Here is a 22,834-nt window from a genome sequence, read left to right on the forward strand (position 1 = left end):
CTCTCTCTGTATGTGTGTGTGCGTGTTAAACTCACATCTCTGCTTTCAGGAGTATATTCTCTCTCTCTCTCTCTCTCTCACGCTCTCTCTCTCTCTCTCTCAGCCCTCCTCTTTCCGTCACACACTCGACACAGACGCATGCTCACCTCTGAATTCACAGCACATTTACTCAGTTGACTCTCACCCGGAAAAAAAACAGAAAGAAAAAGCAAACACTCTGTAATATTTCTAACCTTTACACTCCACCTTTAATCTACAAACACACTCTGTAGCCGCGGCACCACATCATGTCAGACACGTTGTTTCCCAGACCAACACAGTTTGCCTTAAGCAGTGATTGGCCTCAGTATCCCCCCCCCCCCCCCCCCCCTGCTGTGGAGGTGTGAGAGATCACTGTGGTCTGACCCCACACAGGGGATCAATCTGGACCACTTGATGGCAACCATTGATCCCCCCCTCTCCCCCCTCTATGTGCCAGCCACTAGGAATTAAAGAACCCAATTTCTTCCATTCATTCATCCGTCCATCCGTCCACACCAACAAAATCTATAAATAACACCCGTGTTTGTTCCTGACCTCTGAAGATGACGATGACACGTATTTGTATCGGTGATGATTCAGCCCGCAGGTATGGAAGGTTTCATGTGAAACTTCTACTTTCAGAAAATGTATGATAGTATCAAAAGAGAGAGCTGAAATGGAAGAATGATGATTTTTTTTTTTTATTATAAAACAGGGAGTCCTTGTGAAGGTGAAGTGGAAACTAGTTTGCCTACTGAGAAATGTGATGTTTCAAAAGCGTGTGCTGCCCCCTGCTGGTCGCCGCTCCTCTCTTTTCCCGGATGTTTCACATGCATCAGTATTCAGACTGTCGAACATGATGTTTAATGAATTCAGATGGCATTTTACAGCCACAGAGGGACACACACAGCTCTGTAGATGTGAAGTCACTCGCAATTTTGTTCTGATTTCAATCAGAGGTGGTCTGAACGTCTCAGCCACACATATTTGATGATTTGGAAGCTTGTGGGGGGGGGGGGGTGGTATGGATTGATCGTTGAAGTTATTTTTTTCTACTAAAAATGCCAAATGTTCAGCGCTTTGAGCTTTTTAAATATGAGGATTTTCTGTTTTTGCTGTCTTATATTACTGTATTACTATTTAAAAAAAAAGCCATCATGTGCTCTGGGACATTGTGATGGGAATTCTGTTCCATTTTTAGACTTTTGTTTTTTACCGTTTTCGTACATTTGACAGACTAAATGATGACTTGAGTATTCAGAAAATAAAAAGTGGAAATCATGGAGGAAAATGTTAGAGTGAGAGGAGTAACAGTGCTGACAGGCATAATACATTCTTCTCTGGGGATTATTTATTGTAATTTAAAGGGTCAGTTCACCCAAATGACAAAAAAAGTAATTTCTGTTGCAGATAGTTTCGGTTTTTATTTGTCCATGTTTTTCTGCCGCAGAATCCCAGGACAGTTGTACACCCCTGAACTCTACAACTAAAATATGTGTTCATGTGTCATCTCCCTGATGATTATAACCTCCCTAACTCCCTACAGGTGGCGACATAATGTGAACAGCCTGTATGCAGCCCCCCCAGGGGTCCGAGGAACCCCAATACAGATTGGTCTGGTCTTTTGAGCCACATTTTCCTGGCAAGCATCGGACCAGAGTCACCTACAGACGCAGGACTTACTCCGATAACAAGGCAGATATTTTGGTAAGAGGTCACATTGCAGATTATCCATGTTACGAGGAGCCCGTGTTCTCAGTTGATTTGGAAATTCTGAATGAAAATAAAGGCCAAACAAGCAGAATGTGGAGAAATAACACAGTAAAAACACGTGTCGTAAAAGTGAATTCAAAAACAGGACTTGAAAATAGACCCCTGAACATCATCTTTATTATCATGACCTAAATTTCCAAACTGTCAAACAGATAGAAGTAATGCAGAGAAAAGCTGAAATCCTTCAAATCAAACATTTTAAGTGCGGCACTTTCTCCAAAATTAGAGTTTAAGAAATAAATGTTGCTTTGAGGCTTATTTTTGAAATCTGCGCACACTCATTGTTTAATCAAGGAACTAAGAACAACCTTAATGAAAACAAAATCTGCTTTAGCAGAAAGGAAAATAAAACACAGCAGTTTTGGTCAGTTGCTGGCAATGTAACAAAGTCTTGCATTTTGTGCTTTTTTTTTGTATCAAGTTCCTATCAACTGAGGTTGCAGAAGGCACATGTGCATCATTGATTTAATGGAATTTGCGCTTTAAGCTTTGCTTAGTGTGTCTCTGGAAAATAAGACAGGTGTGCAAGTTAACATACAACACATAAAGCTCCCTCTGAGCCAATTCACATCCCACAGTACAACTTCAAAGAATCTTCTAATTCCCATAAAACTGGCAGTGTAAAACCAAAGCCATTTCTCATGATTATCTGCTATGTACAATACATGAAGAGAAGAAAATGTGTTTTGTTTCTGAGATAATTTAAGGTCTGTAGTGACTTATGGATAAACATGTACACCAATGCCGTATGTGGAGTGTAAACATCAGGAATATTCTGGCCCATAGATTTAAAAGCATGCTGTTACGTAGCTGCAGCGTGTGCCTCTCATGCACTAGTGTTACATTTGAGTCACCGTGCTAAGAATCTAAAATAATTACTCAGCGATGTTTAAAAAACCCACTTATGTCTGTTCTGAAGGCATGTGCAGAATCCTCAAACACTCTTCTAACCATCTGGATGGAAAAATATTCGGCCTGCTGCATGATTAAAAAAAAGAAAGAGAAATCGTTTTCATCGTCCAGTATGCAAAACATTTTTCATCCAGATGGTTAAGAGTCTTTGAGGGTGCTGGAAATACCATCAGAACAGACATAAGTGGGTTTTTTGGGCAATTATTTTCAGAGTACAGATGATTACCACTGTGATTTGAATGCAACTTTAATGCTAATCCATGAGAGGCACAAACTGGGCCTAGCTGTTATGATGCTGTTGACCTACGGGCCATGGCGCTTCAACGCTTTCATACTTGTCATTGTAGCGTTTGTTTTTGCATCCACAGCAGTATGTACAATGTAGTGCTTTTTTTTTTTTTTTTTTTTTTTCTTTCCGAGGCACAGAGGTCACGAGGGGTTCAACCTGGCAACCGCACGCTGTTCCCACTAATGCCACAGAGCTGCAATCTGTGCAAGAACAAGCAAGCCACACACTGGCCAATATTAATGCTGCACAGGCTCCTCTATCTGTTAGTGTTCACGCAAGTGTTTCCCATCAGCCCTGTGAGTCATAGCATGTTGGGGAGGTAAAGCGAACACAGCAGCATGTTCTGTCCCAGAGCCGGGAAGCGCCTGAAGGCCTCCCAGGCGTCGGAGAAGATGTTGTATTTCAGAAAGACGCGGTGCTCCAGGCTGGTGGGCAGGCTGACGTCCCGGCTCATGATGTAGATGCCGTCGTTGTGCAGCGTGCACGTCAGGTTCAGGCCCGACTTGGACGTGTTCTCCTTCAGCTGGATCCACTCCCCCGTGGTGACGTTGTAGGACTGCACAGTCAGTACGTCCTCCGTCTGGCTGGGGCGTCGCTGCCTCCGGCCCGCCTCCAGCTCGTGGGTGTAGCCGCCCACCAGGTAGATGGTGTCCTCCACTGAGAGCATCTGCTGCTTGCGGATGTGGGCTGAACAGGAGCGAAACACCGTCCAGGTGTCAGAGGTGGGGCAGTAGCAGAGGACGTTTGTGTTTCTATCTGTTAGACACAGAAAAAGTCAAAGCAGCAGACAAAGCAACAGTTAAAGGATGATTTTCCTGATTTAACTATTAATCGCTTTGTCTCTAAAATGTCAGGAAACAGTGAAAATTGCAGCCACAACCAAGGAGATATATTGACATTGCTTCTTTTTTTATGAGCAACAGTCCACAGCACAAAGATATTCAGTTTACCATCATATACAATATAGAAAATCACCAAATCATCACATTTGAGAAAAGTAAATGTTTGGCATTTGTGCTTGAAAAATTACTGAAACGATTAATAAATTATCTAAATAGTCGGCGGTTCATTTTCTGTTGATCACGTAGTGATGATCTAATAACTTATACAATATGGAAGCAATTACTACTATAACATCCTGTGCCTATGCCAAAGTCCTTTAATTGAAGTTAGATAAATTGTTATAATACACGTCAAGGTGTCCTTGTTCCTGGATTATTCATCTGGAGCAGTTTAGTGCCTTGCTCAAGGACACTTCATTATGCAGAGAGGAAGAGCCAGGGATAAAAACCCCCAACCCTGCAATTTATAGACAACCTACTCTACCAGCTGAAACATTTGCCACAATCTCTTATGGCTTAAGAATTTAACAGAGAGTGAAAAACACTTCAGTAGCTACTAACTTATACTAACCTCTTGCAGTGTATCCACCCATGACGTAGATCATTCCCTGGCATTCACAGGCGGAAAACTCAGCCAGCGGGTCGGGCATCGAGGACACACAGGTCCACCAGTCCTGCTCCGGGCTGTAACACTCCACCGTGCCCAGACACTGGCCTCCTACTGCGTACAGCTTCCCTTGTACCGCCAGCAGCTTGAAGTTGGACCTGAAAGAAGAGGACACAGGAAGTGAAACATGACAGCAACAAACAGACAACTGGCCTGGGAGGGGATGCAGGCTCAGTACAGTGCAAAAGTTTTAGGCACTAAAAGTAAAGTTAGGACGCTTTCAAAAGTAATGTCATAAATAAGTTTTCTTTTTTTCTGTTTACTGTATTTTGTATGAAATTAATTGATAACGTTTTTCAAAGTAATTGGCAGGTAAGTTGTTCCAAACATCTTGGAGAACTTGCCACAGTTCCTGTGTGGATTCAGTCTGTCTCAGTGTCTTCTGTCTCTTCATGTGACTCCGTGATGTTCAGCATCTGTTGCAGGACTTCCTGTTTTTCTTGTCTGAATATAGCTCTTTATGACTCTGGTCGTATGTCGTGGTTCGCTGCCCTACTGCAGAATGAATGGTATCTTGATGGTATCTTGTGATGGATAAGAATATGAACAAGTGCCTAAAGGTTTTGCACAGTACTCTAGATCTGGACCTACCTTTTCTGGTTGAGCGGAGCCACCTGGTTCCACTCGTTCCTGCAGGGGTTGTAGCAGTGCACCGCAGAGATCTCCTGACTCGTCATCCTGTAACCACCAACAATGAACAGGTAGTTGTCAAGGACAGCTGAGCCGTATCCTCTGACGTTGATCATATCTGGAGGCAGGTTGTTTGCCAGCGGTTTCCAGCGCTGCTCCACCTCTCCGTACCTCAGCATGGACCAGGGTTCATCCTGATCAGGCACGTCCAAGGACAGACAGGTGAAGTCTCCGATGGCTACCAGGGTGGCAGTGCCTTTCATGCGCATCTCCCTGACCTGGTCTCGAACAGCAGAGGGGAGGCTGCTGTACTCAGGCCGCCTCAGCATGGGATGATAGTAGCAGGTCATGTATTTGAGGCAAGCATTACGCAGATCATGAGTCCCATAAACCTCAGAGAGGCTGTACAGCTCCACGCAGTTGTCAAGCCGGATCTCCGAGGTCAGGAGCTTCAGGATGGAGGTGACCTGTAAAAAGGAGGCGGTCTCAATCAGGTCCTCCAGAGTCTCATTGACAACCTGAACTTTAGAGGTGTTGATGAACTCCAGGACCAGCTCCAGCCCGGGGACGCTGAGCCCCTGCAGCTGCACCGAGTCCTCCGTGGACTCCCTCATACCTGAGCTGTACAGCGCACGGAAATAGTCGCTCTTCTCTATCAGCTTCTTCTTATTCACCTCGTAGATTTTGTCATCCATGACGATGGCAATAATCTGGTCAGATGACATGGTGAAGCTAGCAAGCTGGGTGTCTTTTATTAACTTCAGGTTGAGTTTTGTTTTTGCTTGCCCTTTGTCGGCCTCCTGAGCGAGTCACCGTTTACATTTCACCGGCGAGGGAGCTCTGTGGCCGGTCTATATATGGTCATGTTCAACCCATAGATCGCCATGGAGCAACTTTCGTTAGCCGGGGGAGCTAATCAGTTAGCCGGAGAAGAACCGCTGCAGTTACTAGGTAAACTAGCCAAAAGAGCCTTTTCCTCGGGTTAGCATTCCTCGACAGTCCGCTAAAAAGTCGCCCCAGTCACTAAAGATGTTGGTTAGATAATGTAGTTTATTTCTGACAGTGGCAGTAACATTTCCCATTGCATTTTATAAACCATTAGCGGGACGATGCCGAGCTGTCAAATTTTAACTGTTTTGATTCTGCACTTACATCATATCCGGGTTTTACTCTTCTTCGTGAGGTATTTTTTTTTCTCGCAGAGCTGCTGCTGCCACCTCCCGGTAAGTGGAAGAACTGCTCATATCATTGATCAACCTACACTCGTAGAAATGTACACAAAACCAAGAAAATGATCAATTAAAAACAACCGATTCAATGCAGTATGTGACATCAACAGGTGAGGAAAGAAATAAATTAAAGTTCAAACAACGTTAAAAATAAAACAAAAAGTTCTCATTTCAATAGGAGGCTGTAAGAAGTCCGGTGCACCTAGGCTACAAGACTAAGGCTACTGCAAGGCTAATGTGTAATGTAAATACATATACTAAAATGTTAAATACAGTCATTCATCTTGACTCCCTCCATTTCCTTTAATAAAAGGTTTTTACACCTGCTTTTTGATATACCGTCCGTCACAAGGAGAAAAAGACATACGAACTGTAGAGAAGAAACTAAATAATCAATACCACAATCAGACAAATGCAAATATAATAATCAAATGTAATCTTTCTTTCTTTACATAGATGAACAACATAATGTTTTATTTTGGTCATGGCACGATACTCTTGACATATGCAGCACTCAGCAAGACCAATTAAAAATCCTGTTCTTCGTGGTGAGTTTAATACCTACGCTGGAAGGCTAGCATTAGCTGCTAACTATGGAAATTTCAAGGGTAGCATTAGCTGACCTTTGGACATTAGGCTAGCGTTAGCAGCTAACCCCTGGACATTAGGCTAGCGTTAGCAGCTAACCTTTTGAAATTTCAAGGGTAGCATTAGCTAACCTTTGGACATTAGGCTAGCGTTAGCAGCTAACCTTTTGAAATTTCAAGGGTAGCATTAGCTAACCTTTGAACATTAGGCTAGCGTTAGCAGCTAACCTTTGGAAATTTCAAGGGTAGCATTAGCTAACCTTTGGACATTAGGCTTAGCATAAGCCGCTAACTTTTGAACCTTACAATTACAAAGATGGCTTCAGCTCATGCTAAAAGCTGAATATTATATGGCTAACTTTACCAAATAACTCTTGGGCAAAGAGTCTAGCCTCAATCAACATTACACAGTATTGAAGGTTGGACATTATAAAGCCAACATTAGCTGCAAAACTTCTAGAGTTTGGCCGTTTCAAGATTTTATTGTTTCTAGACTTCTTTGCTAAGCCCACATTATCTGTAAAAAATTACACAGTTTGATGGAACTCTCCAGCTCATATTCGTCTATCAGTGCACAGTTTTAAGAAGATCAGCAGTTCTGTTGTCCATGTCCAGCTGTCAATCAAGATAACGTTTGTTATCACACTGGTGGCGTCACTGTATGACTGAGGCTTTAGCACCGAGAAGGGAGTGAAGTTACAGAAAACACACTGAAGCAGGCGGTGGGGCCTTCAAAATAAGAGCATAGCGGGCAAATATTGTTTACATACACAGTAGTAGGGTCTACAGTCTGTAAATTACCTTTTAATAAATAAAAAAAGACATTAGACAGCCATTGTCATCCATCTCTGATATGATATAGCGCGCTCCTTGACACAGTTAATGTGTTCAGCCACCAGTATTTTCAAATTGCATGTCCAGTCAGAGAAAATTGTTCCAGTGAATTGTTCAAATGTGATGTGGAGGATTTTACTCAACAGTTTTGCTGTTGTTAATCTTAGACTTTTAAGATGAAACATGTTCTGCCTGCCAAGCGAATTAATTTTCTGTTGATCGACTCATTGATTTATCAGTCAATCATTTCAGCAATTATTGTTAGACAAAATTGTATATCACTTTAACGTTAGTGTATAAATTCTTAAAATGCCTTTTTTAAAATTTAAAATTTATCATATGACAAGCAATACTACTAATAGCCTACTGCTGCCAATAATTCTATCAATGTAAATAGCCTAATAATGATAATAATATGCGGGAATGAGAATACTATCATTGCACTGTGCTGCACCTTGTAGTTTTTGTCAAATCTTTATTCCTAAACTTCATTCTAGGAATAAAATGAGAGTTTTAATCTGAAAACCGGACCGGAAGAGTCATTAATAAACAGTGTGGTTTGACAGTGGTGTGGGTGGAGGAGGGGGAGGTGGAGGAGGAGGGGGGGGGAGGGCGAGAGACAGGCAGGCAGGCGCATCAATGACAGGGACGCCACAGAAAGCCTCACCGCTCGGCCTGTTTCATGTTTGTGGCTCCAGGCAGCGGACAGCCGGCTGTTTGTGATCCGAGCTGAGGATGCGGGAGCAGGTGTGGGCCGCAAGGTTCCCCCGCTGCCTTTTACTCATCATCACCGCTCTTACATCATCCGTGTCCGCCGACGGAGACCTGCGGCCGTGCGATGAGGTGAGCGCTCTTTATTGTTCATTATCATTGTTATTATTTCCTTTTATCCTGACGCCACTTCAAAACAGAACTGTGCAGAAGATGTTTCCTTTTAAAACGCAAAAATCAGGGTCTTAATGTTTCTTTCTTTTTTTTTTATCATGGCTGTCATGAGGATGTTTTAAATGTTTATCCTCTACTACAATGCGGTGATCAAGTTAAGAAAATGGCCATGCATCCAGGAATAAACAACCAGATTAGATCCATAAGGCTTCTCTAATGCACAATAAAAAAAACACTACTACTACAAGTCGTACTCCAGTTACTATGTTTTGGCTCAGCTTTGTCCTTTCCACGCTGCTGATCGGCTTAAAATGCGCTTCATGTTGACTATAAACACGCTCCATAACAAGATGACGCTGTGTGCTGGCCTCCATCCCCTCCTCTGAGCAGCCTCTTGCCGGCCGGCCCGGCCAGGATTACCCGCTGAGGAGGAGGAGGAGGAGGAGGAAGAGGAGGGAGGGGGGGCAGGCTGGGCTGTCAGGCTTTTCTGATGCTGCCTCATTGATTACAGTGAAAGCAGTGGGCAGCATCTCTTTCAGCAGGCTGTGTGTTTAATTTACACACATCACTAGTAGCTCAATTTTAAATTAACATCCAGTTTTAAGGAGAAATTGGAATTTGGAAAATAACTTTAATGCTTTCTTGCCAAGAGTTAGATATAAAAATAGATATTATTATTTGTGTTTTCTGACAAGGGTTTATGTGGTGTAATTAATGTCTTTATTAGTGGTTAATAAATCATATACTAATGCTTTGCAGTTCAGTTATAAGCCATTAGTAACAACCACTTTTCAGTTGCCAGGGAAATCATTAAGTCCTTAAAGAAGAGTAATGGGTTTCTCAGTTTGTAGTAAGACATTAGCAAAAGTTAATCGGTCACTTATAAATGTTAATAAATACTTAATTAAGGGTTCTACAGTAATCTATGAAGTGTGTAGTTATAAATGTTAACGAGCTGTTTAGAAATGGATCTGGGTCCAGATGTCCTCACAACAACAAGAGAGGATTTTTCACAACCTGGCAACTCAAAAGTTATTCTCATCAATGTCTGATTACTGATCTATAAAACATTAATAAATGGTTTATTAACCAGTAATAGAGTCATTGATCACAGCTTGCTGCCTTGTTAGAAAGTGGTACCCAGTGGTCACTCTGTAGATGTACTCTACTTAAAACAAACAGTTAATTTTGCATATCTAAATTTTTAACAAAATTCAAATCACTCTCCCATTATATGTAGAATTAAAGCGTAGAAAACCTGTAACTGAAGCTTGTTTTGTACTTTTAATGCAACATTCTCGGAGTCCAAAAACCTCGCTCTGGCAGATCTCCCTCTCCTCCCCCGAACCTGCTGTTCAGCTGGGCAGACGAATCAGCAGCTGTCTGCAGCAGAGCGACCACATCTCAGTAGCAACTAATTAAACTGGAACAGTCGCAGAAACCAACCTGCCACGTGTGTCCAGGGGAATTAACCAGCGAGAGGGGGAGAGCTGGTTTGCAGATGTAGGGTGTGTGTGTGTGTGTGTGTGTGTGTGTGTGTGTGTGCAGTACAGTTAAGCCTGAGCTCTTTTAAAAGACTAATAACCTCTCTGCAGCCATAAAGATGTCAATTCATGCTTTACGCCCCCCAACACACACACACTTAAACAAACATACAAACAGTTGCATGTGAAGCTGCGCTGTGATGCACCTGCTGTTTGTTTGTTTGTTCATGGACAAACAGGAGGTCTTGGTGCCGCCTGCGCTAACGTGCTGACAGCGGAGGGAAAGGTGAGGCTGATAAAAAGGACATGGGCTAATGTGTTTCGCTGGTCTCCAGGGTGACTCACGCTGGTTGTCATGGAGACTGGTGAAAAGCAGAGGGGGGGGGGGGTAGAATTCAGCACCATGACAATCCAACCTCTGAGTCAGGAGATTGAAGGATTTATGCAGACAACAGGAAAGATGGACATTCATCTATTTGGTCTGACTCTGCTGATATTTCATACTGAAGGACAAAAGCTCTGACAACGTTCAGAAAATGACAAAAACTCAGCCGCAAATTTTTATTCTGATCAGGATGGAAAAAGTATCTGAAGCTGCATTTGGATTTGAACTCGTCAAACTCACTGAAAGCTACAAAACTCTGCTCCTACTCAGCTGTATATATATAACATAACAGTTTACTGTTGTTTCTTCAAATGTTAATGTTACTTTCAATTTCATGATGAAAAAATAGAAAAAAGGAAACATTAATTGTGGCATGTGCAAAAGTTGGGAAACCCTACTATGTCAGTATTTATTAATCTCCCTTCAGCCAGTTGTTAAACATGTGGGTGAAAATAATCAGCCGGAAAGATCCGAAGCAAACAATCCACCATGAGTGAGTTCAGGAAACAGACGGCCGCTCACAGTCTCCTGACCTGAACATCGCTGAGAGTCTGTGGGTAGATCTGAAACATGCAGTGTGTGCAGGACGGACTAAAAATATCTTCGATCATGAAGAGTGATCTGCGGGAAGAGTGGGTGAAAACTCCTAAATCAAGAATAGAAAGTCGTCCAGGTCATGTGGGCGTTTGATATTTTGGGGAAGTTATTCGCTTCCTTGCCGAAAGTTCAATGGGAAGATGATATCACTCTCATGTCTGCTGTCTGTTTCAGTATGAAGCTACAGGCAGCAGCCGGCTAGCTTAGCTTAGCTTAGCATAAAGACTGGAAATAGACAGCTCAGCTCTGGGCAAAGGCAACAAAATCTGCCTTTTACTGCCTCAAATGTTCACTGATTATCCTTTGGTTTGTTCAGTATTCATTCATTTATTTATTTATTTATTTAAAATGACATTTCAGTCTGAAAGATAAAGCTGGTGAAGGTTGTTTAGAGCAGAGTTTTTCACTTGTTCAAAAGAGGTTGTTTTCTAAAAAATGTTACAAAATGAATGAAAAGAATAAAAGATATATTGCAAAATAAAACAGAAAAAAAACGAACATGTTCTAATATGTGGTAAATGAAAAACAAGAGAACCGCTCTGAGGTGCGGTGAGTGTTGGTCTCCAGCTCTGGACGCAGGTTAAAAGGACTCGCGCCTCTAAATCAATGTTCGGTCAGTTCAGATGATAAGAGCGTAATGTCACAAGCAGGCGTCCTTGGAAAGAAGCCACTGTACTGATGACCTTCTGTTGTGCTCTTAATGGACCATTAGTGCTCCAGCGGTTGGTTTCCGTGGTGACCGGGGTCAGCCACCACTTTCACCCTTAAAACGCCTCCATCTCCAATGTTCCCTTTTATATGACAAGCTTTTATTTGATATGGAATAGAAAATTACGCTGTATTGATCTTTGTATCTATTTGTGTGTGTGTGTGTGTGTGTGTGTGTGTGTGTGTGTGTGTGTGTGTGTGTGTGTGTGTGTGTGTGTGTGTTCTGCAGGCAGACTACTACTACCAGTACACAGAGTGTGACAGCACAGGGTCACGATGGAGAGTCGCCATCCCTCTCAATCCAGGCTCCTGCTCAGACCTCCCACCTCCCACCAGAGGAACAGACTGCTGTGAGTACTGCCAGTGTGTGTGTGTGTGTGTGTGTGTGTGTGTATGTTTACGTGTAAATCTGACCTTCTTTTCCTCCCTGTCTCTCAGCTTTCTCCTGTCCGGCTGGGATGTTTTTAGAGATGTCCACACAGGAGTGCACGCCGTGTGCAGCCGGCTCCTATTCTCTGGGCAGCGGCCTCCGTTTTGACCAATGGGACTCCATCCCTGCAGGTTTCACCAGCCTGGCCAGCTTCATGGACCCCGGGCCCAATGGAGAGGACAGTCAGGCCTGTAACAGGTGACACACACACACACACACACACAAACTGCTATTCCCACAAACACTGCTATCCATTCTTCCTTGCTGTTTTGCTGAGTGTTTGTTGTTGTTGCAGCTCATCATGGACGCCGCAGGGCGTGTATCTGGAGTCAAACCGCGACGAGTGCACAGTGTCTCTGGTTTACGCCGTCCATCTGGAGAAGCAGGGCTCCGTCTCCTTCACCTACCAGTACCCCGACAACAACATCTTCTTTGAGTTCTATGTGAGCGCCTCTCACTGCATCCAAAACATCACAGACACTGATACGTATGTAATCATCCAACAATATGTATGTCAGACTGTAAAATGAACTTCTGCTTTAACGTGTGTTCAGGTCCGGAACGAGCAGTGTCAGGAAATGGCCCAGAGTGACGACCAGAAGTGGATCACCAGCAATGGAGAATGGGACACACACACGGTGAGGATGTGATTCTGCCTCCTGTGCGTGCGTGTGTGTGTGTGTGTGTGTGTGTGTATATGTTATGGATTGTGTGTGTGTTCATCTTTGTTTCAGGTGAGTCTGAAGTCCGGTACAAACATCCTGTACTGGAGAACCACTGGCATCCTGGTGGGAGGGAAGATGGTGAAACCTGTGCTGCTCAAGAACATCCAAATCGAAGGTCAGAATCCCGTCTCTGATGTCGATTTCTCTCTAGAGCTTCATATTTACCAGGTGAAAAGACGCTGCGTGCATGTGCTGCTACCTCACACACAGTATGCACACATGTGTCCAGGTGTTGCCTACACGTCCGAGTGTTTTCCGTGCCGACCCGGCTGGTTCAGCGCCGCCCCCGGCTCTTCGTCCTGCCAGCCGTGTCCCAGCAACACTTACTCCGTGAAGGGGGCGTCCTCCTGTACACCGTGTCCCGAGCACCACTACTCACGTATGTACGCGTGTCATCATAAAACCGCGTCCTCTGCGTTCTTGTCTCGGCGCTTTGCACTCACACACACTCCTCTCGCAGATGAGGGATGGGCAGAATGCAAAGTGAGGCCGCCGTGCTCGGGGAAGGACTACTTCCAGATCCACACGGCCTGCGACAGCGAAGGGAAGGTCAGTGGCGTCCACACGTTTTACATTTCACACACACACACACATGTACAAACACACCCTCTTTGTCATGGGAATAGGAAGAATTTTAAGGTAGTATTTGATAAGTTGTCAAAGATCAGTTGATCAGTTGATTTCTAGGTAAATAAAGCAAAACAATGGAACTGAAACTAGACTTCTGACGACAAACACCCCTGATGGTTTTATATTTAATTCCTGAAAATTCCTTTTTATCTTCCGACCACTGCACCTTCATGTGCAGATCTCATGAAGCATCGTCCTGCATTACGTTTGAACTGATAATAAAGAGAGACGACGTGTTGTCAGCTCTCTCAGGACACTGCGCTGCAGCAGGAACAGGAATCAAGTCTCACCACGTGACGGGGGAAGAAATGATGAATCGCTTAGTGAACACTTTGCATGTCACCTGATCCACAATCAGCGTCGCTGGCTCTCGCCCACGACCTTGTTTTGAAAGAGCTGAGTGAAAGTGACGATTGTTCAGGAGCAGAAAAGAAACACATCCCTTTATTGTTGATGCTATTGTTTGTTTTTGTGTCTTTTAAACTCTATTTTTTATTTTATTTTCCTTTGAGAATCCCTCCACCCTTCGCTAATATCGTCCTCTGTGGTTTTTTGTCGGGTACAGACGCAGGTGTTGTATCGCTGGGTGGAGCCAAAGATTTGTGTGGAGAACGTCACTGGAGCTGTGGAGCTGCCTGCGACGGGGCAGAGAGAGACCTGCCCCCCCTGCAACCCCGGCTACTACAACAGCAACGACTCCACCTGTTTGCCCTGCCCACCTGGAACCCACTCCGACGGCACCAATGGTAACCCTGCTCACATCTGCTCACATCTGTCCATTTGTCACTGAGGCACTGATGCTGTATGGATATAACTGTATTTATCCAAGTATAAGCATACAGTATCTACACAGACAACTGCAACCATTGATTACTTTTGTTATCGGTTAATCTGCCAGTTATTTTCTAGATTGATCAATTATTGGTTTAGTGTGATGTGTTCAAAGTCTTGTTTTAGTCCAACAACAAACAAACAAACAGCTCGTTTTTTTGGCACCTGTTCTGTGATATGACAGTGAAATCTATTTAATTATCTTCAACACTTTCTATTCAAAGTCCCGTTACACTCCCTCGTAGTTTCTGTTCACTTCATAACAGTCGTATACTTCAAAGAGCCGCTCCATCCGGTCCCGTCACGTCCTCTCCTTCATTCTCAGTGTTCGCTCCAAAGAGGCGACCGAGCTGATTATAACCCCCTCCTGAAAAGATGTGTAAACATAATATTACAGGGAAGTGTCACTGTAGTGTCTAATTAAAGCTTTGTGTGTGTGTGTGTGTGTGTGTGTGTGTGTGTGTGTGTGTGTGTGTGTGTGCGTGTGTGTTTTGTAGTGTGTGCCAAGTGCCCTGCAGGTACAGAGCCCGTGTTGGGATACGAGTACAAATGGTGGAACGTGCTGCCGTCCAACATGAAGACTTCCTGTTTCAACGTGGGCAACTCCAAATGTGACGACATGAACGGTGAGAGAGAGAGAGAGAGAGAGAGAGAGAGAGAGAGAAAGAGAGGTCGTTGTCTAATTTGTGTAGTTTCAGTAAAGCTCTTTAACAGAATAAATAATAAAAATAAATGAGCATTTCTTCATTGATACGACCAGAATATTCAACTTTATCCGACCTAATCACAACCACTAATACGAATCAACCCTCACATCATATATCCGGGATCCTTTACATGTCTCTCCTGTATTTCCTGTCTCTCTCCACTTTCCACTGTCAAATTAATGCATAAAAAACTGCCCAAAAAAGTAACTTAAGAGAAAAGAAAATAAAGTCCATTGCTGTCACTGCCGTCCAGTCTGATGATGCGTTCAATGTCTGATGTATAAAGTGTAAAGTGAGTGTTGTTGTTCCTCGTCAGGATGGGAGGTAGCAGGCGACCACATCCGCAGCGGAGCAGGCAGTTCAGATAACGACTATCTGATCCTCAGTCTGCATGTGCCCGGCTTCAAGTACGTACATCACCTGGTAAAAATACACTTCAGCAACACAGTGTGGGATAATGTTGAGAGTGTGTGTCCTGACCCACGGCCTGTGTTTGTGTTTGTGTGTGTGTCTGTGTGTGTGTGGCAGGGTCCCAGCCTCGCTCTCAGGGATGACCGGCATCGAGTTTGGCCGGATCACCTTCGTGTTCGAGACCATCTGCTCCGCCGACTGTGAGCTCTACTTCATGATGGTGTGTGCTTGACACGTGTGTGTGTGTGTGTGTGTGTGTGTGTGTGTGTGTGTGTGTGTGTGTGGCATTAAGCGACTATTTTCACCAGCGAGCCAGAACAGTCGTGTCGTGTCACTGAGGTCCAGTTCATTGCGGCGCTCTGCTAATTGTTTTTTAATGATAATCCAACCCCGTTTTTTCCCCGTCTGATTGTTGTGCTGCGACGCCCCCTGCAGGATGTGAACAGGAAGAGCACCACGGTGGTGGAGTCCTGGGAGGGCAACAAGGGGAAACAGTCGTACACACACAGCATGACCAGGAACGCCTCCGTCACATACACATGGGCGTTCCAGAGAACCAACCACGCTCTGGACGTGAGTGAATTTTAAGCTGCTGCAGCTTTTACCGTCACGTGATTCTCATTTTTATTTTGTTCTTTGCTACGTATCACATTTTATTCTTACTTTTTAATAGTTTTATTTTTACACACCTTTTCACTGATCGCTTGTTGGTCTTCATTATTTTTATTTTCTTAATGGTTTTTTAATTCATACGGATCATTAATGTGTTTTTAATTTGTGTTTAATGTTTTATCTTTTCACTATCCACATAGTTTTAGTGGTTACAGCTGCCTTGATCATTTATGCTTTGTTTTATTCGCTTGCTTAAATTATAACATTAAATTCGATATCAAGCTTCATGTTTCTACCCTCGTCCTGTGTCTGTAGGTGCGTCGCTACGTCAGCGACGCGGTGAAGCTGTACTCCATCAGCGTGACGAACGTCCTGGACGGCGTGGCCTCGGCGTGTCGGGCGTGCGCTCTGGTCCCCCAGAACTCCCAGCGGGCCGGCTCCTCCTGCGTCCCCTGCCCCGCTGGTTTTTACATCGACAGAGACACCAACCGATGCCAGGAGTGTCCGCCCAACACACACCTGGCAGGACGACACACCTACGGGCAGGACGCGTGCGTCGCATGTGGACATGGAAGTATCAGCAACAAGGTAGAGACACGTCCTCTGGGTTCGGACTGGGTGTCAGCTGATGGTTCTGATACTGACACAATGCTTTTATCTGCTTACATCTTACTTTGAGAAATCATTCACCTCTTAGTGGATAAATGGATGAAGAAAGTCTGAAACATTTTCATTTTAAATCAGGAACTTTCTGATCAAAGAATGAATTAAAAAACGTTACGAATCACGTTCTTCTTCTCTTTTCAGGAACACTCTCGCTGCTACAGCAACTGCTCCTTCTCCTACACGGACAACAACCGCACCATGACCTTTGACCTCAGCCCTCTGAGCGACGTGGCCTCGATGACCATCGGGCCGAGCTTCACCTCTAAAGGCACCAAGTACCTTCACCTGTTCAACATCAGCCTGTGCGGCCATGAGGTGACACACACACACGCACACACACACACACACACACACACACACACACACACACACACACACAGGATTATTCAGACACATTAATCTTACATCACAACTACTGAGAAACACTCATAGTGGCTTCACGCTGCCTCCACGCTCACAGCCAGCTTACATCATAAGCCTTTTGTTTCTTATACATTTTTTCCCTCTTGTTTCAAGCATTAGAAATATATTCTATACATGTGAAAACATTATCAAACTAGTGTGTAATTAAATGAGAGTAGGATGTGTGTGTGTTGTGGCTGCGGCTCCATCAGAGCACATTAAATATTCCAGCTACGAGACAAACTGACAGTTTCCACATCTTGTTTTGAAGAATCAAATAGTGAAGAATGAAAAAAAAAGAAATCAAATTTAATCACAAGCGTAACCGTAGCAACTGACAGATGTTTTTCATGCTGTTTGACTGCACGTGTCCGCTGCAGGGGAGGAGAGCTGCTGTCTGCACGGACAACGTCACCGACGTGTCCAGCAGAGACGACCAGAGCGACTCGGCTCAGTTTGTCAACTCAGTGGACAGCTTCATCTGTCAATCAACCATCATACCAGCAGACGGGCGGGGCTTCAGGATGGCCATTTCCTCCCAGTCCATCAGCCTCGCAGACACTTTCATTGGTGCGATGCTCGTTAACTTGCAGCATGTGGCTCTGTGATCAGCCGGTGATGTTTGGCGTTTACACATCTGTCTCTGTTTTCTTTTTCCAGGAGCGACAGCGGACACCGTCCTGAGCGGCGTCAACGCTAAACCAGAGCTTTTCCCAGAAAACTCCAGGAACGTTCCAGACATCAACTTCTTCTACAGGTACAGTCTGACGGACGGAGACAGAGGCGTGTGTGTGTGTTCTCGTTGTGTTTTGTCTCTCATAATGTTTTTCTTTCAGGTCGAACCAGGCGACGGCCTCATGTGATCAGGGCCGGAGTTCAGTCATCACTGTCCGCTGTAACCCAGGGAAGTCTGAGCGAGGAGAGCTCTCTGTGCCCAGGTAACTGATCATGCAGCAATGCATGTGTATGTGCCGTTAAGTGAAAGATCTCTTTTTAATACTCTTACGGGTAAATTAGAAATGAGATCATGTCAGGAAATCTGTGGATTGATCCGTGTGTGTTTGTGCAGCTCATGTCCTGCAGGAACATGTGATGGATGTACGTTTCACTTCCTGTGGGAGACCACTAGTGCCTGTCCACGCTGCACTGAGGACGACTACCACAAGATAGAGGGAGCCTGCAAGGGAGGCGTCCAGGTAACACACACACACACACACACACACACACACACACACACACACTGTGATTAACTTTGTCATTGAGGGTTAAATTACTAAAAGAGTGACAGAAACTGAGTCAAAAAATCTGTCTCTGCCCTCTCTCTCCAGGAAACACTGTACGTGTGGAACGAGCCAAAGCTGTGCATCAAAGGTGCCTCGTTACCGCTCAGAAGCTCCTCCCCCTGCGAGGCCATCGCTCTGTGGCTGAAGGTCGGGGTTGGCGGCGGAGCCTTCGCGGCCGTGCTGCTCATCTCCCTCACCTGCTATTTCTGGAAGAAAAACAAGAGGTGAGACGCACCTGCCAATATAACACGCCACCATCAGTGTCAGTCCAGGACAACATGCTCATTAAGTGGTTCAGTGGTTATTTAAAGGCAGAGGTGTCAGCAGCTGTTTGTCAGAGACGGTAAACAGAAGGTTTTATTTACAATATCAGAAAGATGTGGACTGTAGTTTTTTAACTTTTGTTATAAAGTCCTGGGTTTTTAATAGGTGTCACATTGTCATGGCCTTCTCAAAATATGTGCTGTGAGCATACACATAGTTATTTTTCCTTCCTCCTTCCTTTCCTTGAACTGAAATGAAAGAATCCAGTGTTTTGAAGAAAAAAAGAAAAAGAGAAAAAAACCATCAGAAAAACTGAGAAAAGTCAGATAAAAATTAACATCATTTTTATATAATAGAAACATACTTTTTTCTTTTTCATCCCTTTAATCATTTTGTGAGCCCACAGATTACAGACTACCTTTGGTCTAAATAGTAATTTAAAAGAAGAAACATTTGATTTTTGGATACTATCATAAAATATCAGCTTGACAGAACATGAGGGCTGATGTTAGGGGGAAGAAATCTGTGATTCCGAGAATAAAATTGAAATAGTACAAACAAAAACAAGACAGTATTATGACAGTGAAGTTGAAAATTTATGAGGAAAAAATTGTTTTTTTAAAATAAAGTCAAAAATGTCGAGAATAAAAGTCATAATATTATAATTAATAAGAATTATAATGAAGTAAAAAGCATTTGTAGTAGTGTAAAGTAAAATCCTTAGGAAAAACATTTGATAATATTACACAAATCTAGAATAAAACAAGTTGTTTTTATGAAAAAACAAGTCATCATTTTTCTAGAATACAGTAGAAAATTTAGGTTACAATATTTTGAAGAAAAAAAAAAAATATTAGAACATTTTAAATATCCTGTCGCTGTTCATGATCTGAAGTTACAGGTTCACTATTGGCAGATTTCTGAAGATGGAAAAAAAGAAAAAAGTTAAATGATGTATGAGTCAATAATCAGACATGAAGCAGCAGATGAAGCACAGCTGGGTCCTGGTTTTCTCCAGTCGGCTGAGCCAGTCATGGCCTTAGAATGAATTCCTGGTTTAAAAAACACCACATTTTATTAGTATTTGCCTTCACACATTTACACAGGATGCTGTCTGTGCTAAATGACATGCTGCCTCATGATGACAAAGCCTCTGTGGTCTGTGGTTAGGCTGGAGTACAAGTACTCTCGTCTGGTGATGTCTGCCAACAAGGAGTGTGAGCTGCCAGCTGCAGACAGCTGTGCCCTGGTCGAAGGAGAGGAGCCTGATGACGATGTGGTCTACGCCCAGAAACCCACGCTGCTGGGGAAACTCCGCGCCATAGCCAACAAGGTGTGTATCATGCTTTCATTTAAAATGGTCAGTGTAATCTGTTGCCATAATATGTATATGATTTTTAGGAAAGATAAAAAATTATAATATGTCCTTATTTCTGTCAGTAGTAATAGTGATCTCTTTTTACCCACTCCAGGGCCAAATCTGCCTAATTGTAATTAAAGTAATGTTTTTTATTTCATGATTCCCAATTTATATTCTGTGGCTAAGTATGAGGGCATAATGAGTTTTTATTTAATAATATTTAAGTTTAGTTAAAGCCAAACCCACTTGGACAATGATGAAAAAATTATCTCCACCAAGTCTTTAGTCTAACCTCACATTAAATGTAAAACATCTTCACTTATATGAACAGATGTAACTGTGTTTAGAGCTATGACTGAATAGAAGCAGTCCGATCTAGCAACACTGCCTCACGGCCACAACTGTTGAGAATGACAGGATTTGTAGTATAGTAATTAATTTTCTAAATAACGTCTTTAATGTGTGTGTCTTTCAGCATGAGGATGGAGAGAGCAGTGAGTCTGTGCAGCTGAAATCCTCCCAGTCTGATCGATGGGTTCTGGGATAAACAGACACCAACAGATGCAGAGGCAGAGTTAAATAATGGAGGAACATTCAGTCAGTGATAGTGTCACTGTCCACCTCCTTATGTGTCCTTTGACACCCCCCCCCCCCCCCCCCCCGCCCCTCCCTGATTGTGGGAGGGGCACCGATACAGATCCCAGTTCTAACTGGAGAATGGCTGCCTGGTTGGACACTTGGCTTTCACCCCTCGACTCTAGAATAAACAGGAAACACACGCCTGCTTTAACGCCATGGATGCTCAAGGGCAGCAACTGAAAGAGAAACACGCTTTTAATGTTTTTTGTATATTTTGTATTTTTATTTGGCATTTTCTGTTCAGAGTCATGTATTTATATCAATGTGATAATGATGAACCTTTATTAAAGTCCTATTTGGCTTTGGGATTTTGTGTGTGGATTTTTAGAGTTCATACAAGTCATGTAATCTCTGCCTCCAGGTTGTTGTAGTGAAGAACCCACAGAGAAACATTATTACAGAGCCTTAAGATAACACTTTATTGTCCCAAATGACAACAAATATTGTCTCATGGAAGCTGTTTTCAGCAAAAAAAAGCTCTAAAACCAAACAGCAAATAGACTTGGTTTGCAACATGCTAATGATAATGAAGCATTTAGCAATTAAAGAGCCAGATGTTTCCTTTAGGTGGTGGTGGAGACCAAAAATAGAGCCAAAAGAAAGTGAATGATGGACTGATGGATGATAATATAGTAAAGCATAAAATTGCCAAAAAACGTCAAAATATAGTATGGCATAAAAATATCAAAAAACATCATAGTAGAGTATGGCATAAAACGTCAAAAAAACATTTTAGTATATTAAGGCATAAAGGTTCATAAAAGCATCATAATATGGTAAGGCATGAAAACGAAATAGTATAGTAAGGCATAAAAGTTAAAAAAAACATCATAGTATAGTAAGACATAAAAATTCATAAAAACGTAATTGTATAATAAGGCATAAAATCAACTAAGTATAGTAAGGCATAAAAAGTCAAAAAAACGACATAGTATACAAAGGCATAAAAATGAAATAGTATACTAAAGCATAAAAACGACATAGTATAGTAAGGCATAAAAAGTCAAAAAAACGGCATAGTATTCTAAGGCATAAAAACGAAATAGTATAGTCAGGCATAAGAAGACGTAAAAACGTCATAGTATGGTGAGGCATTAAAAGACATAGTATAGTATGGAATAAAATTGACAAAAAACGTCAAAATATAGTAAGGCATAAAAATGCCAAAAGAAGTCATAGTATAGTATGGCATGAAAGGTCAAAAAAACATCATAGTACATTATAAAGTACATAAAACATCAAAGAAATCATTATATTAAGGCATAAAAGGTCATAAAAACATCACAGTATTACAAAGCATAAGACAAGATAATATAGTAAGGCATAAAAATATCAAAAAACGTCATAGTATAGTATGGCATAAAACGTCAAAAAATCATCATATTATATTAAGGCATAAAAGGTCATAAAAACATCATAGTATGGCAAAGCATGAGACAAAATAATGTAATAAGGCATAAAAATGCCAAAAAACGTCAAAATATGATATTGCATAAAAATATCAAAAAACGTCATAGTATAGTATGGCATAAAACGTCAAAAAATCATCATATTATATTAAGGCATAAAAGGTCATAAAAACATCATAGTATGGTAAGGCATGAGACGAAATAATATAATAAGGCACAAATATGCTAAAAAACATCAAACTATACTATGGCATAAAAATGCCAAAAAATGTAATAGTATAGTATGGCATAAAATGTCAAAAAAACATCTTGGTATATTAAGGCATAAAAGGTAATAAAAAGATCATAGTATGGCAATGCATAAGACAAAATAATATAGTAAGGCATAAAATTGCCAAAAAACATCAAAAAAATATTATGGCATAAAAATATCAAAAAACGTCATAGTATAGCATGGCATAAAACGTCAAAAAATCATCATATTATATTAAGGCATAAAAGGTCATAAAAACATCATAGTATGGCAAAGCATGAGACAAAATAATGTAATAAGGCATAAATATGCTAAAAAACATCAAACTATGTTATCGCATAAAAATATTAAAAAAAAGTCATAGTATAG

At 42.4% G+C, this 22,834-nt stretch overlaps 2 protein-coding genes across 2 annotated transcripts; one reads left to right on the forward strand and one right to left on the reverse strand.

Annotated features, from left to right (window-relative positions):
• Positions 1 to 1,882: 1,882 nt before the first annotated feature.
• On the reverse strand, positions 1,883 to 6,792 carry klhl42 (kelch-like family, member 42). The gene is made up of 3 exons (XM_056368181.1): positions 5,096 to 6,792; positions 4,409 to 4,602; positions 1,883 to 3,751 (listed from the first exon to the last, which is right to left on the reverse strand). Exons 1-3 carry the CDS (start codon positions 5,857 to 5,859, stop codon positions 3,297 to 3,299), a joined length of 1,413 nt encoding a protein of 470 aa, XP_056224156.1. The 5' UTR covers positions 5,860 to 6,792; the 3' UTR covers positions 1,883 to 3,296.
• A 1,589-nt stretch (positions 6,793 to 8,381) lies between these two features.
• LOC130163804 (endosome/lysosome-associated apoptosis and autophagy regulator family member 2-like) lies at positions 8,382 to 21,111 on the forward strand. Its single transcript, XM_056368194.1, has 22 exons — positions 8,382 to 8,627; positions 12,073 to 12,193; positions 12,282 to 12,471; positions 12,569 to 12,716; positions 12,828 to 12,911; positions 13,008 to 13,113; positions 13,228 to 13,377; positions 13,459 to 13,547; positions 14,194 to 14,374; positions 14,957 to 15,085; positions 15,483 to 15,573; positions 15,695 to 15,797; positions 16,013 to 16,150; positions 16,505 to 16,777; positions 16,997 to 17,170; positions 17,638 to 17,827; positions 17,918 to 18,014; positions 18,094 to 18,195; positions 18,327 to 18,453; positions 18,586 to 18,764; positions 19,975 to 20,137; positions 20,640 to 21,111. The coding sequence occupies exons 1-22, from the start codon at positions 8,520 to 8,522 to the stop codon at positions 20,709 to 20,711; spliced, it is 3,015 nt and encodes a 1,004-aa protein (XP_056224169.1). The 5' UTR covers positions 8,382 to 8,519; the 3' UTR covers positions 20,712 to 21,111.
• Positions 21,112 to 22,834: the final 1,723 nt, after the last annotated feature.

The sequence above is a fragment of the Seriola aureovittata genome, chromosome 22 (assembly GCF_021018895.1).
Source record: "Seriola aureovittata isolate HTS-2021-v1 ecotype China chromosome 22, ASM2101889v1, whole genome shotgun sequence".
In the NCBI taxonomy this organism is placed as follows: Eukaryota; Metazoa; Chordata; class Actinopteri; order Carangiformes; family Carangidae; genus Seriola; species Seriola aureovittata.

What these genes read in the sequence shown, in the direction of transcription:
- klhl42 (XM_056368181.1), bottom strand. Translation starts at nt 5,859, where the DNA reads ATGTCATCTGACCAGATTATTGCCATCGTCATGGATGACAAAATCTAC. An exon ending in GCTCCGCTCAACCAGAAAAG is followed by an intron (nt 4,603 to 5,095) that starts GTAGGTCCAGAT and finishes CTCTTCTTTCAG; the next exon opens with GTCCAACTTCAAGCTGCTGG. An exon ending in GGGTGGATACACTGCAAGAG is followed by an intron (nt 3,752 to 4,408) that starts GTTAGTATAAGT and finishes TGTGTCTAACAG; the next exon opens with ATAGAAACACAAACGTCCTC.
- LOC130163804 (XM_056368194.1), top strand. Translation starts at nt 8,520, where the DNA reads ATGCGGGAGCAGGTGTGGGCCGCAAGGTTCCCCCGCTGCCTTTTACTC. An exon ending in ACCTGCGGCCGTGCGATGAG is followed by an intron (nt 8,628 to 12,072) that starts GTGAGCGCTCTT and finishes TGTGTTCTGCAG; the next exon opens with GCAGACTACTACTACCAGTA. An exon ending in CCACTCCGACGGCACCAATG is followed by an intron (nt 14,375 to 14,956) that starts GTAACCCTGCTC and finishes TGTGTTTTGTAG; the next exon opens with TGTGTGCCAAGTGCCCTGCA.